General features: G+C 37.9%; 1 protein-coding gene across 7 annotated transcripts in view; it reads right to left on the reverse strand.

Moving 5' to 3' along the window:
* zc3h18 (zinc finger CCCH-type containing 18) overlaps positions 1-15,858 on the reverse strand; it is a 60,663-nt gene that overhangs the window by 23,223 nt on the left and 21,582 nt on the right. For 6 of the 7 annotated variants that reach the window (XM_015057548.1, XM_015057549.1, XM_015057544.1 and 3 more), the window contains 7 exons: positions 11,377-11,559; positions 7,838-7,963; positions 7,665-7,757; positions 6,655-6,921; positions 1,773-1,889; positions 917-925; positions 627-832 (listed from right to left, as the gene is read on the reverse strand). In XM_015057548.1, coding sequence (XP_014913034.1) covers positions 627-832; positions 917-925; positions 1,773-1,889; positions 6,655-6,921; positions 7,665-7,757; positions 7,838-7,963; positions 11,377-11,559 — 1,001 coding nt within the window. The remainder of the gene's footprint in view (positions 1-626; positions 833-916; positions 926-1,772; positions 1,890-6,654; positions 6,922-7,664; positions 7,758-7,837; positions 7,964-11,376; positions 11,560-15,858) is intronic. The other variant, XM_015057550.1, reaches the window with a different exon arrangement.

Raw genomic sequence — 15,858 nt, forward strand, 5'->3', positions numbered from 1 at the left:
AGCTAATGCTAAAGCACTACTACGGTATTTAGATGAAGCTAATGCTAAAGCACTACTACGGTATTTAGATGAAGCTAATACTAAAGCACTACTACGGTATTTAGATGAAGCTAATGCTAAAGCACTACTACGGTATTTAGATGAAGCTAATGCTAAAGCACTACTATGGTATTTAGATTAAGCTAATGCTAAAGCACTACTACGGTATTTAGATGAAGCTAATGCTAAAGCACTACTACAGTATTTAGAAGAAGCTAATGCTAAAGCACTACTACGGTATTTAGATGAAGCTAATGCTAAAGCACTACTACGGTATTTAGATGAAGCTAATGCTAAAGGGCGATACCAACACAATGTGCCCATCACTGCTCTTTAATAAATACATATACTACTGAGATAATACTTTTGATGCTTTACAGAAAAATTAGTCTGTTTGCCTTTGACACGATAAAAGCACAAACTTTTTTTTTGCCTCAAATTTAATCGAACAGAGCTAAGCGTGTAAAAAAATGAATGAGGTTGTTTTAATCCATCATCAATTGATTTATTACGACGGACCTGCTTCTGAATAAACAGATAGATATCAGTGAAAGTGTAAAACTGCTGCTGCTGTGCGTGACACCAACCCCTGTTCTTGTCCCGGCCTGGTGGGGACCGGTCCCGCGGGAGCCCTCTCTCTCTGCGTGGGTGATTTGGCATGGGCGAGTGAGAACTGGCAGAGGAAACCGGACTGGCCAGGTCGGCGTACATGTCGTCCGAGTCGGCGCTGCGCACCGAGCTGCTGCTGGACGAGGCCGACGACACCGAGGACACGCTGCTCACGCTCAGCGACCTGAAACGGGAGACAAGCTGTGATGCGCGTCCATGGCGACCACACCTGCCGACACCAAGCCTGCTTTCACCTGATCCGACTCACCTGGATTTCCTGGAGAAATTCCACGAACGGCACATGAAAGAGGGAAAAAACACAAACACGAGTAGAGTGACATAATGATCACCGGATGATGTTTAACTTTCACTATTTAGAGGAAAAACTCTAGAGTTGGGTAGTAACTAGTTACATTTACTTTAATAACTAAAAAGAACCTACTTTTACTTTGGTAATTTTGTTATCAGGTATTTCTGCTCATACTTGAGTAAAATTTATGGATTTTCTACCCACTAAATGAAAACAAACATGTTTTAGCCACAAATTCACCAGACACAGACACACAGCTGCAGGTTTTATTCAAGTTTCAAAAGTTTTTTATGGAAAGAAATTGATTTGAAAATTTTTTCTTTTGTCTGATTTTATTTTTTTATTATGAATTGTTGTTTACATTCTTAAAATACCAAAATTTCCACTGATTGCTAATTTGATCAGTTACTCAGTACTTGAGTTGACTTTTAACCAAACACTTCTTTAGTAATTTCTTGGGCGGATACTTTTTACTTTTACTTGGGTAAAAATATGTTGAAGTAGTTCTACTCTTACTAGAGTATCATTTCTGCCCAACTCAAGCAAGATTATTCTACCTAGATAAACATTTAAGTTCAGTCATTAGCGGATAATTTGCATATTATTTTATATTTATATATGTAAAGGTTTTTACAGGTCAAACTCCTGATTCCTGCTGTAACAGCTCAGATTTCGTAATTCCTGCTTGCTCATTGTGCTTCATTGTGTTCTGGTGAATAAACGAGGTCATCGTGCTGAATGCAGTGCGATGTCATCAATGTCTCATCATTGAACCGTCATCAGTGATGAACCGTATCACTGATGGGCGGCGTACCTAGACTTCCTGGACCCGGAGCGCGAACGTGAGGCCGAGCCTGAGATGGAGTTGGACGACGATCTGGAGCTGGTAGCTGTGTAACTGCTGCCGCTGACGCTCCCGCTAACAGTCCTCCTGGAAAAACGAAAGACGCTGCTACTCAAACGCTGGACTGTTAAAAAAATATTCATCTTGTTATCTTTACACCAACACGAATATGAAGGAAAGATGTCTTAAGCCTCCCCCCATTTACAAGTAAAAATCTGAAAAGTGTGGCAGGCAAATGTTTAGAGCCCATTTCAGTTTAATGCCCCTAAAGGAAATCAACTATTGATTGGTAATCAAAGTTTACAAAACAACAAAGTACATTATTGCTTTAAAATTTATCTGAAAAAAATTCTTTAGAGGAAGCTAAGTGCGCTAAAAGTTAGCCAAACCGCCAATTAGCTCCACTATTAGCGCATTAGCAGAAGGATATCAACCATGGCTCTTAATTTTTCAAGTATCCAACAAAAATATTCAATACTTTTGAGAAAATTACCAAAGTCTAACTCTTTGCTATTATGGTATTTAGAGGAAGCTAATGCTAAAGTGCTATAATTTCAGTTTAACAGATGCTAATGCTAACAAACTACACTATCACAGTATTTTGCATGCTAAAGCTAAAGAACTTCACTATTACAGTAACTAGCAGATGCTAATGCTAACTAACATCACATCACTGCTCGTTAATAAATAAATATCAAACTAAAATATTAGATACTTTTGAGGCTTCAGAGAATAACATCCAGTTTAACCGTTTGCCTTTGAAACGATAAAACACCAAATTGTTTGGCTTTAAAATTAACCAAGAAAACTAAGTGTATAAAGATTTTGGTTGTTTTCTTTCATACATTTGAGTGAGGCGTTCCTCAGGGATCTGAGTCCCCACATTAGTAATTGCTCACACCAACATCTTGTGTTGATGATATAATGAAGTACTTTCCTGCTTCTCTTCCATATTAACCGTAACCACAAATGTGCTCAAGTTTTGCAGATAATATTCAATAGAAATATTTGATGTTTTAACACATCAGAATCATATCAGCAGCAGGACTTTGAGGAGATTGTGGAAACAACTGAGTATTTCAGTTGAAGAGAGAAATCTAGAGTTCTAGAGAGAAATCTAGAGTTCTACAACTAGATTTCTGGTTGAACTGGAAGACATTTTAAAAATCCAAAATAAAAAATCAAACAGAAACAACAAATAAAATGAATAAAGTTTTTGTAAACAAAATTTTCCTTCAACATTTTGAAATTTTTGGTAGAAAGATAGAAAAGAGAAAACCAATAAATGATTGAGCTCGTCCTAATTTATCATGCAATTGACTGCTTGTTGTGGCAGGTCTAGTTGTAGCTCATTAACTGTCAGGTTTATGAAGAGGGCAGTCATGCAGCCTGTAATTCAGAGGTTCCCTTGTCCTTGGAGAAGCTGCGCTGTGATGAAGCAAACCCACTCGCCCCCATATGACCTGATTTTCATGAGTTCTGCTCCCGGTTTTCCCACCGTTGGGCCGATCTGCTGCATTCCAAACAAACCGATTTGAATATTCAAGCTCCTGCTCCCACTTACTCCCACACATGAGGAATGTGTGGGAGTAAGACAACAAGCTGTGCTTCACTGCTGCTTTAGTTTTACTGCACCTGTTTAGAGGTGTGTTTACACCTTTATGACACTATAAGGCCATTTTGCTCCACTCATTACTAAACGGTGGTGGCAAGAGGCTTCAGGGATGTTTCCTCTGGAGCGGAGCAGATATCTTTTGTTTTTTTAGGATCATTACTGATAAAAAAAGGTTAAGGAAACAGGTGAACAATCTGCTTTTGTCTATTGGAGGGAAGTATTTGAGAGAAATAATGACCAACAGATGCAGCGAATAGTTTTCCAGGATAGTTTCCACCTGGACCACCTACACACACTCGCCCACAAACAAACAAACATGAAAGCGAACACACACACCGTGTCTGTTCTCCTTTCCCCCTTTGCTTCTCTTCCGCTCTGCAGCATGAAGCTCCGATCACACAATCACTGAAGTTATTGCACCCACGCCGTCTCGCCCACATGCCCACTCTCAGGTCTTTCCCCAAAATGTACAAACATGCAGTGCCACTGTGTGCCGGCGCGCTGCTATGCAAAACAAGGTAGTGTCAGTTCTGCAGATGCTGAGACAGATACTTCTTCTCACTCGCGCACGTGAAGCCAAACAAAAACGCAGCGCGCACGCCAACTGTGGAAACTGCATTCCTTCCCGTCTTCTCATAATACGGTCCGTGTCAAAAACAAAGGCTGAATAAATACTTTAATCACACTTCCACAAAACAAGAAGGGACTCACCCAACTACCTCACTGTATGTCTTTGGCAGATACACACTGAAATTTTTGTCCCATTCATAACAGTTGGAACTTGGTCAAATATGCTCAGTCAGTGCAGTTAGGATTAAACATGTAACAATGTTAAATAATAAAACTGAAACTGATAAAAAGGTCACTACCTTGGTCAAATATATAAAAATAAACCGCAACAAATGATTCAGAAAGTGCAATTAGGATTTCATAATATAACACTAAATAAATAGTAAAGCATGATGCCGCTCAGAGCACAAAGCACAGAGTTAGACTTATGGATGGGGAACATTACAACCAATCTGCAATTTTTCATATCGGAACCATTACAGATCTAACATTAATATTGGATCAGAGCAGCTCTACTAGGGATGCACTGATTGCAGTTTTCTAGCCGATCGCAGATTACCGATCTTTAAAAATGGTTGAAAAATTGACAGATATTTTTGTTTGAAATGTTGCTAAAAAACAGCAAGAAAGTTGCTGAGTTGGCAACAGCAAACGTGCAGCCATGACCTGATGGGCCGGTCTGCCAGCCAAAGCTCTCTAACGGGAGAGCAGAAGAGGACGGCGGCTGATATTTAGGCATTACTGACGTAGATAAGATGAGATCGGCTTCACATGTAAGTATTGTCTGATCTGTAAATCTGCTCAGATAAATCAGTGCACCCGTTGTTTCTACTCAGCAATAAGAACTTTTTCGGGTAGTTACAACGGAGGAACTAATAAAGTTGTAATCTGGGATAATTAACATGTTTATTTGAATCAAATGGAAATGGGAGAAAAACTGATTTCAAAACTTTACAGGATTGGAAAATTTGAAAGGAAGCAGTGCATCTTGCATATATAAAAGGGAAAAAGGAAACAGAGAGGCTAGGTGGAGGCTAGAGGAGACATGTGGGCAACATGTCTCTGGCTGGAAGAATAATGCAAAATAATGTTGCCACATTGACGAAATCTACAGCTTAATTTAATTTAAATTACGTAGCAGGAACGACTGTTTAAGAAAATGCAACACCTGATTGCGTAAACTGTGATATTCTGTGCAGAAGCTGCGGGGGTCAACATGCAAATATGTTTTTGAAACTAAATCCATTTTTGAAACTAAATCCATTTAAAAACTCCAGCTGGCTTGAACACGTAAAAGAATTCCTGTTTTTTTCTGCTGGGACGTTTTGGATTGCTACATGTTAGAATAAATGCAGACATCGACTTTGTTGACATTCCATGTGGGAAAGCTGGAGCCTATGAAATGTTTGCACATAAAGGTGGCCTGACTACACTAACGAAGGGGAGGCGTCACGTTACAGTCAGAGAAACACAATCTGGTATTTTCTCCTGTGCTTTACTGCTTCACACACCTTAAGGGAATGATGATTTATGTAAAAGCATCCCAGGTGCACAAAGGAGCGTAATCAAAGGTCCTTCCTACCAGCAGTGGTTAGGACTTTACAACAGCTACCAACAAACTCATTTACTTATTTATTCATTTAGATTACTCATTATTGACCTGAACCTTCAGAGCCACATAAAGATAGTTACAAAGTCAGTCTTCTATCACCTGAAGAACATTTCTATGATTAAAAGACTAGAGAAACTCATCCATGCAGCGATTACTGCAACAGTGCCAATCCTCAGCTGCAGCTGATCCAGGACGCTGCTGCTGGTGTTCTGACTAAAACTAGGAAGACAGAGGACATCATGCCGGTTCCAAAGTCCCTACACTGGCTTCCTGTAGTTCAGAGAACCGACTTTAAAATACTGTTAGTTTATAAATCACTGAACGGTTTAGCACCACAATACACTAAAGATCTGCTGCTGTTGTATCAACCTTTCAGACCCCTCAGGTCATCTGGTTCTGCTCTGCATCCCCAGAACCAGAACCAAACAAGGAGAAGCAGCATTCAAGCTTCTATGCTCTACAAATCTGGAACAAACTTACCGAAAACTGCAAAACAGCCGAAACACTGAGTGCCCTTAAATCTAGACTAAAAACCCAGCTGTGTAGTTACTTTTGAAACATTATAAATTAAACATTAATCAACATTTTGCTGTGTTCACTGGTTTTCTCAGTTGTTGACTGATTGGTGTATTTTTGTGGCTTTATTATGTAAAGCCTTTATGTAAAAGCATCCCAGGTGTATAGGAAATCTGAACTGAAATTTCCTATACAGATGAACTTGATTGGGATCAATAAAGTATTTTTGAGTTTGAAGTCTTCCTGCAACATTCCTTCTGATTTTCATGCCTTTCTTTAAATAAATTCCCTGCATATAATCTGCTGCTGCTGCTTTTCTGTTTACCTGTAACTTGATGCTGGCACACCTGAATTTCCCCACAGTGGGAAGGAAATTTCTATTCTACTCTAAATACCACGCAGTCATAAAAATTCTGTACACAATGAACCATTCATCAAAGTGAGGGTCAACGTTTAACTACCAGGGATCTGGAAAATAATTTTCCATATTTTTCTGTTGTCCTGTCAGCCATGTAGTCAAAGTAAACCAGAAGCCGTACCTGCGGGGAGGATGCTGCTGCCGCTCCCTCTGCCTGCCCTCCCTGGGGTTCGGCAGTCTCCCGGGTTCCCGTGGAGGCGGCGGCCCGTCTCCTGGCCCTTCCGATGCGCCGCTCGCCTCCCTGGGGTTGGCAGGAGGCTTGCCTCCCTCTGTTGGCGGTTTGGGGGGCCTGCTGGGCGGCCCGCCGGGCTGAGGGGGGGTCGGAGCCTTCTTCTGGGGAGGCTTTTCTCTCCGCGGAGGCGGGGCTGCACCCGGCTTTGGTGGCATGCTTGGGGAGGGAAATGGAAACACATCCAAGCATTCATGAAGAGAAAATGTGTAAAAATAAATATAACTATAAAATTAGTATGAACAGATTTCATAAAAGGCTCCATTTTCTAAACCCAGGTTTCACTAAGACACATGTAAAAATCTTTTTAAGACCTTTTCCAGACTATGATGACCTGAATTTAAGACCTATACTTCCACAGAAATATAGACTTCCTAACAAAAGTAAGAAAATTTAAGACCTTTGATTAACATATTTAATACCAACTAACTTTAAAAAAAATTAATTTAAGACATTTAAGATATTTCAAGCCCTTAATTTTATACAGACTTTAAGGATGTGGAGACATCCTGTAATTAATCTGATTAAATGTTTACTTTTCATTTGAGTTTCACCAACTGAAGTTTAAGACTTTTTAAGACCTTTAAAAGACCATTATGAGTGAAATTTAAGACCGTTGTCTCCACAGAAATATACAAACTTATTCTAAAAAAACCATGAAAATTTAAGACTTCTGATTAACATAGTTAAAATCATCTTTTTAAAATTGAATTTAAGACATTTTAAGGCCTTAATATCAGATGCACAAAATTAAGACTTTTTAACAATGCACAGACACCCTGCTTGTCAGGTTCAATCATTTTGGCTGTAATTTCCACAAATTATCCCTGTTATTGGGATCCATTTGAGTGAGATCGGATGTTTAAGCTCTGTTAAAGCCATTTCAGGTCCTGAAGCTTTACCCCTTAGCAGCCACAGGCGGAGGCTCCGGTTTGTTCTTGGCCATCCTCGGTGGAGCCGGGCTCGGCGAGGGGGACGAAGAAAATGATCGGGATCTGAAAGGCAGTACGAGAGTCACAACATCTTTCTAAATCCAAAACATCTCTACAGGTTGAACGGGAGCGGGACTGCGCACCTGGAGCGGCTGCCGCTGAAAGAGCTGTGCTGGGAGGAGTGGCTGGAGTAGGAGCTGTACGAAGAGGAGCGGCTGCGGGAGCGGGACGAGCCGGAGCCCGTGTAGGACGAAGAGCGAGACGAAGATCTATGATGAAATAAAATGGAAAACAAAGTCTTATGAGCAGTCTGGTCCTTTCTGCCACACATGAACAACAATCTGTATGAGGCAGAAGTAAAAACTCATTCTAATTCTCCAAAGCTGGACAGTTTATTTTCACGTTGACAGCTAAACCTCTTATGGACTAGCAAAGCTAATTAACTTCATACCTCTGAGTGAAAGTACAGCCCAGATGGTGAATTAAAACTACACATATGGGATGTTACCTCTCATTCTAAGGCTGCTATTAGAAGCGTTTTGATACCAGTCTAGTAGTCACAGTGTGAACTACATGTGGCTCATTGAAGTGGAAGTGTGCAAAAGGCCAACTGCATTAAATCTGGCTGATAAACTCAGTGAATAATCTTAACCCTGAGTTAGTCTGCGCAATAAAAATAGATTTAGACTCACTAATGTCTTCTAAATATGATATACAAAATAAAATAAAGTGTAAATAAAATTCTGCTTATTATACTTTAGGTATGAGGCGTTTTAGGTACACTAGGCAACAAAGGAAAGTGAATGGATAATACTAGTATTCAGAAGATTATGCAACTTTGAATAAAAATATTATTTTAGGTTACAAGAGATAATTTATAAATATTGTTCAATAAATAACTGTTTTCATACGTTCATACCCCAATATAATATTTGTTTGTTTTAGCTCAGCGTTGCTGGTAAATGGTGGACGCTTGGTGTGATTGGTGTCACACTGTTTCAGGTCAAATTTATAGACTTTTTTCAAAAGACTTTATAAAACGCTTCTCGTTGATTCCCCAAGGACCGGCTTAAGCCAATCTCTGAATTTCTGGTCATTGAGTCAAGGTGAGACTGAATGACTCATCTCAACAGCAGATCTTACAGCGGAACCAATCGACTTCAACATTTACACAGATTTTATAGTTAAATGAACTTAAAACAAAACGTCATCATCAATAAAAAAGTCAAAATATATTGAAGGGATGATGAAAAATATACTACCAAGTCAAATTCTGTTTACCTTTTACTACCAACATTAATGAGAGCTCATTTATTTTACTACCCAATAGAAACACTGAATTTGGAATAAGGATGGAACACAAAATGTGGAAAAAGTGAAGTGCTGTGAATATTTTCTAAATGCCGTGTATACATACAGAGTTTTAACAAAAGAGGAAGGCACGGTTGAATTAGTGCAAGAATGCATGAAATTGATCCAGACCCTGACTGGTGCGTGTTCATCACAGAGAGACAGCCTGAGGGAACAAACGGTGTCTGTTTTTCAAACATCGCTCTGCAGCACTGACCTGAAAATAAAAGTCTGAGCAGTCTGTGTCCAGCATGTGTGGGGTCTGTGGTAGAAACCCACACTGAAGTACAAAACGTGCAAAATGTGAAATTTTTATAATACGTCCTCTTTAAAATCTAAGTGAGAACTCTGAACTCAGTTATTAATTTTACACTAGTGCTGCAGCTAATAATTTAGTAATCGATTATTCTGATGAATAATCATAAAACTGGCACATTGTGCAGATTTTTCATCACTTAAGCCTATTTTGTACAGAATTAAAATTAATAAATGCTAATAAGCATTCAAATTCCTTTTTTAAAACAGAAAATAAAGATTTTTTTTTTTTTGCCTAAGACGCATCAACATAGCATTCCTTTAGCGTCTGCTTGGACATTAGTGGCAAAGGATGCCTCTGCAGCTAATAAAAACTATTTCAACGTGAAAAGCTCAACATCAGTAGAGTAGGGCTGATCTGGTGATTAATTTCTGGATTAGCTGATTAATAACTGGATAAAAAAAGGGAGTTTTTGTTTTCTATTATATAAATATTATTAACAACAATCCATGTTTCTAAGCAAAAACAAAAACCTAAGAGGAGTTTTTGACATGCTGCATGTTGAATAAAGGACACAAATAATAGCAAAGTCATATAAGTTGTGCTTATGTGCATTTAAACAAACGAAGTTTAAACATGCTTTCACTTTCTGGTAAAATAACTGATATTGAAAGTTTCCATACAGCTTTAAATCATTAAACTGTTCCTATGCAACAAAAAACTAGAACTTGTCCACCACTTTAAAGAATTCCCAGGGAAAATTTAATATATTTTAATTGCTAGGTGTTGAATGAATTTCTCCTCATCTGCTTCCTCATTAGCTTTAATCTGCCACATAATTATATTTGAATGAAGCAAATAAATAGTGAGATTCACGCTCACTGCAGAGCATGGCTTTTATTGCTTTATGGCCAACATTCTTCAGTTTATTTTATTTTTCCTCCACAGAACAAGAACAAATGAATGAACAGTAAATTTCAGTAAGCGGAAACCAGGAGCAGAAACGTTGCTTTCATGTTTAGTTTGTTGGAATATCATTATCTCTACAGGTGCAGTGTTGACAGCATTCCTCTGGAGGAAAACTTGTTCTGCGAGAACGCCACACAGCGCCTATTGTTTGAATAAAGAAAACTTCAATTTCAGTCACCTGAAAATGCAGCTTTCAAGTTTAGCTGGGAAGAAAATCATTAGTTCTTCAGAAGCCATCTTGAGCAGGTAAATGCCCATAAATCCTGTTCAGCAAGTACAACTTCCGACTGTTGGGGTGGAAATTACACCCACCCAAAGTACACAAAAGCATCAGAGTAAAACGCTTGATGCTTTTTATATACTTGGGCTGTCAGGGAAACTGACCTGAAGACATCTTCCTTCAATTTTCCCCTGGGGCGCAGCATGTGTACTTTGGAAGAGGGAAGGGAAAATTGGAAAGGCTTCCGATGAAACCGCAGCTTCAGATGGCTAATTATATGGTTGAAAACTGAAATGTTTTTACTTGCCAAGCTGGAATCCCCTCCCAAACGTCTCAGTTTTTAATCACTAAAAATAAAACCATGACAATATGTTCTGATTAGACCTGAAAATGTTTTGCTGGATGATAAATTTTTTCTGATAGTAATTGAGAATCTGATTACTCAAGTAAAATCAGATAATTAGATTGTAATTGAGTAAATGTATCTGATTTGGGACCAAAGTTGCAACATTTGTTATATTTCCAGCTTCTCTTTCTCACTGTGTTAAATTAATCAAACCCTTTGAGCAATCTGTTCCCCTCCTCGCCTGTGGGGGCGCTGCACCAAGACCCACTGAAGGAAACAACATGAAAACCTCTAAAGAAGACACTGAGCACAACTTCCTTCTTCACAAAACTTAAATAAAAATGGAGTAGCGTCAGATTTCAGCCATTGTAGGATTTCTCTTTTCTGATCATGAGTCATTTCTCCCGCTAGCGCTAACTAACCTAGCATGTTTATTTTGGTTGCTTTTACCCAGAATGCCCTGCGCTGTAGTCCTCCTCCTGTCTATTTAGATGTCGCATACATTTCTCGATTAACTAAATGAGACTCGATGAGTTCCTACCTGGATGAGTTGGACAGAGAGACGGAGGAGCCTGAGGGGCGATGGCGGCGGCGGCCTCGGGGCGGGGAGCCCATGGCGGCCCGTCTCCTGGGAGATTTGGACCGTCGCCACGGGTCCTTCCACTCGTCTGGCCGCCTCATGAGGGGAAGCATCTCCTTCTTGGAGGGAGGCTCCATCAGCCTGCTGAGAAAAATGGATCATCTGTTGGTTTGTGCAGAAGAAGAGCCGGTAAGGTCCGTTAAGTGAAAGAAACACTGACCAACATGTCTGACGTGCATCAATGATGTCACTCATCAAAACGTTTGCTTCTGGTTTTCTCAGTGGTTGACTGTGTGCCGTCTTTAATGACTGTGATTTTGGCAGTTAATCTCAAAGTGTAATTTGAAAAACAATAGTTTCAGATCATTTTTTAAAATCCTGAATGTCAACCAACTTTCAACATTTTCCTTTTAATTTATTCAAATTCTTAGCAATGTTGGACAGAATTGATCATAGCATTCTGATATTTTATGATATTGTTGGGAGGATTATGTAATTTATGCAAAGATTTGGCGATTAATCGAATCAAAGACTTAATTTTTAGAAATCTGGATCTTTTTTCACCAGTGCATTTCTTGGGTTTTCATAGTTCAGAGTGATATCAGCCATTTTGTTTTGCAGCTTCTTTTTATTTGGATTTTGAATTCAGGTCAACTCCACAACCAAATATAAAAGATGATTTAATTACTAATTTAATTACAAGTATAAAGTCATAACACAAGTATAAAGCCATAATATTAGGAGAATAAAGTGGTAATTTTATAACAATTCCTACATGAGATGTAAAACATTAGAATGAAGAATATTCAGCATCTTGTGAAGTTATACTTTGGTGTCAGTTTTACAGATAAAGTAATAATTCACCTTTTAATAAATAAGCATCAACGTTATTAGTAGCAACTCTATGAAATGATCGCGCAAACTCCTGTATTTTGAAGAAAATCCTTTGAACTGAGCTAACGTCTATCCAAGTTTTTTTCCCCATTAATAATTTTTTGCTCATAATTTTAATGCATTTTTCTAGTAGACCTGCATATTTATTCTGCTAATATGACTGTATTCTCATAATTAAACAAAAAAAAATTGTAGCTTGGCATAAATACTCTATCATACAACTTAGAAAACGATTGATTTAAATAAAAAACATTTTTAAAAATAGCTTCTGTCATTTTTAGGAAAGAAAGAGAAAACGGATCAAGATCAAAAATTGGATTTGGAATGAAAAACTGGAGAATTTATATTTGAGTCCGGTTGCACAGCCCTTGTTTCTGCAGGTAAAAGCTTTATACATTCTAGATTAATAGCTCACTTTAAAAAATGTTTTTAAAAATTAGATCCTAGTAGCTTGAAGGTTTAATAAAGATGTGACAAAAGAAATGCCCATTAAAAAAAAGCTGCAATCTGGTCCAAAAACATCAAAAGTAGGAGGTTTTCAGTCTCAGCAGCTTCCATCATTTCCCATTTCTCACGCTTAATGAAAAATACAAAAGGTTTTTTTTTGTTTGTTTCTGTTTAGTCATATCGAACAGCAGATCAACAACATTAGTTTAACCACTGATTACAAAAGAGGATTTCAGAGATTAAAGGATTTGAGTGAATAATAACACAGAGGCTACAGTGAAACTACTTCTTGATGATTATCTATGCAGGCTGACCTAAATGACCCGATTTAGCAAATCTGAGCCAAAAGGGGAAAATCAGAGCCACTTGCTAAAAGGTCAGATGTGTCCAAATAGTGAGGGAATTTTACACACCATTGTTGTTTTTAATTAAATTCAAATATCAACAGAAAGAAAAAGTAAAACGGCAGCTTATTTCTCTACATATTTATAGGTTTCACAGAAACAATTTCTGTACTCAAACTCAGAAAGTTTTTTATTTTTTGAAGATGATCACAGAGTGTTGTAAATAAAAGCTGCTTCCTGCTAAAAGCATGAAGTTTCCAACCTGTGAAACGTTTTGAAAGCGAAGGGCACAAACAAAGGCCAACACACCTTTCTATGCGTTTGCACGTGCTCCGTGAAGCGGCCACTTTATTCCTGTTTGTTTTTTTACGCACACCTCCAGGTTTGTTCTCTGCAAACTGATTCACACTCTTGGGTTACTCAATGCAGAACATTTTGCAATAATGGAATAATGATTGTGCCATAGAAAGTGAGCAGGTGGTTCAGTTTGTACTCAGATGATTTTATTGAATCATAGATGCAGAAACACTGAAACAGATTTAGATAAAGGAAATAAAGAGTGAAGGCAAAAGAGTATTAATTTGTGCTAAAATATTACAGTCGTCCAGAACTGTAGAGAGTGCAGGACTGGAAGGAAGAATTAAAGTCAGCTGGGAAATTATCAAGATAATAACCAAAATTAATTGGAATGTTTGTGCAATTAAAATGAAATTACTTTAGATTTTTTGGAAAATGCCTTGAGACAATGTTATTGTCAATGCAAGGGGACTATAAACCCCTTGCATGTAATTGTTTACGTCTGGAAACTTTGCGCACAAGATGATAAAAAAAATTATTTGTATATTTCCAAAACAAACAGAACATTCAGTCTGTTATGATTTTAGGCTTGATGCTTATTTTGCGATTATTAAGTGATCGCTCTGGTAGATTAGCCACTGCTATTAGCCAAGCTAACATATCTGTGGTTGATTAGCTAATTTAAACACCTGCTTTACTGATGATCTGTCTAAGCCGGTGTTTAGGTTGTCTTATTTTTTATCTCAACCGAAACACAAAATTCCACAGCACATCTAAATGTTAGTGTCAAAGTCAAGCTAACATAACTGACCCACCTCCCTCTCCATCACTATTTTTTTTCTTAAAACTTTTTCCTGACTTTATCTACTTGACGTAATGTTTACAATTAGTAGCAAAGAACTGCATCCCTTTTTCTTTCATATATCAGGCGTACATTTAAGATTTTGCTGATAATTTAACAGCTAAAACCAATGCTAGCATCATCAGGGAGCAGCTTTTTGCTGCAGGGAGGAATCTCATGCACATGACGTCACACTGCAAGGGGCTGTGCTCTGCTTTTCAATAGTACAGGTTAGTGCTGGGTGGCAAGGAAAAACATATCACAATATGGATTATTTTATATCACGATAGCGATATGTATCATGATATACCACAATTAAGTACATTTTCAGTTATTCCCTGAAATAGCTGACAAAATAATATTTACTTTTTTCCAACTTCATTTAAGTCACAAATGAGAAAAACACATTTTAGTGCAGCAATATATATGGATCACAGATATACATTTAGATCTGTCCATCGATCTATAGATCAATAGTTTTATTGAATTTCAAAGAACTAAAGGACAAAACCAATTCTAAATCAAATCCACAATCCAAATTCAAAGTGTTTGAGAGCCGCTTTTATGAACTTCATGAAGTTAAGAAACTTCATGAGTTTATTAACTTAATTTGCAAACTGGATGCTTTTCTCTTAGCAACATGAAAAACTCTTATTTATGGATTTACAATGTTTTAAGCTTCTCTTTCCTACAAAACTGTCTTCCTTACTTGTTTAATTGTAATTATTGTATGCATAGTTTATTGTTGAGCACTGAAAAAAACAAATACTCATTTTGTTGTAGTTTTGAATTTTTTTGCCTGCAAGTATATTTGACTAGGCGTGTCATAATTTTACTGGACGATAAAGTTATTGCGATAAATGATAATATTGTTTTGAGATCATTTTCAGGAAATATAATGGTATAAATATAAATGGTATAAATATAAAGGCCCAGCAAAGACTGTACTTCCTGAGGGCTCTCAGGAAGTACAACATCAAGGAGAAACTGCTGGTGTTCTTCTATAAGTGCTCCATAGAGAGCATACTGACTTATTGTATCTGCGTATGGTATAACAGCAGTACTGCGGCTCAAAGGAAAGCTCTACAAAGGGTTGTGAATACAGCCCAAAAAATCATTGGCTGTCCTCTCCCCTCACTGGAGGACTTGCACAGCGACCGCTGTCTTAAAAAGGCACAACACATAACAAAGGACACTTCTCACCCCGGACATTCTCTGTTTACACTGATGCCTTCAGGCAGACGATACAGAGCACTCAGAACAAGAACCAACCGACTCAGAGACAGTTTTTATCCTACAGCAATAACAAAACTAAATGCAATCATAAACAACCATTAATCATCATGAATGATGTGTGTGAGAATGTGGCTATTCTTATTTGTTAGTTTTTGTTTATTTTTTTTCATCACTTACTTGTTAAGTATTTCTTACAGTATTGTAAAGTGTGAGACAAGTTTTTTTTTTTTTTTCTTAAGCATATGCACTGACTGACGGCACTTTTTAAATTTCGTTGTTCTTGTGACAATGACAATAAAGATTTATCTATCTATCTATCTATCTATCTAGCTCCGCCTTCAAGGACGAAACTTCACTTTGGAGCTGCAGTTTCCAAGCTTCCAG

The sequence above is a fragment of the Poecilia latipinna genome, unplaced genomic scaffold (assembly GCF_001443285.1).
Source record: "Poecilia latipinna isolate Pla-1442-1.1 unplaced genomic scaffold, P_latipinna-1.0 Scaffold1471, whole genome shotgun sequence".
Classification (NCBI taxonomy): domain Eukaryota; kingdom Metazoa; phylum Chordata; class Actinopteri; order Cyprinodontiformes; family Poeciliidae; genus Poecilia; species Poecilia latipinna.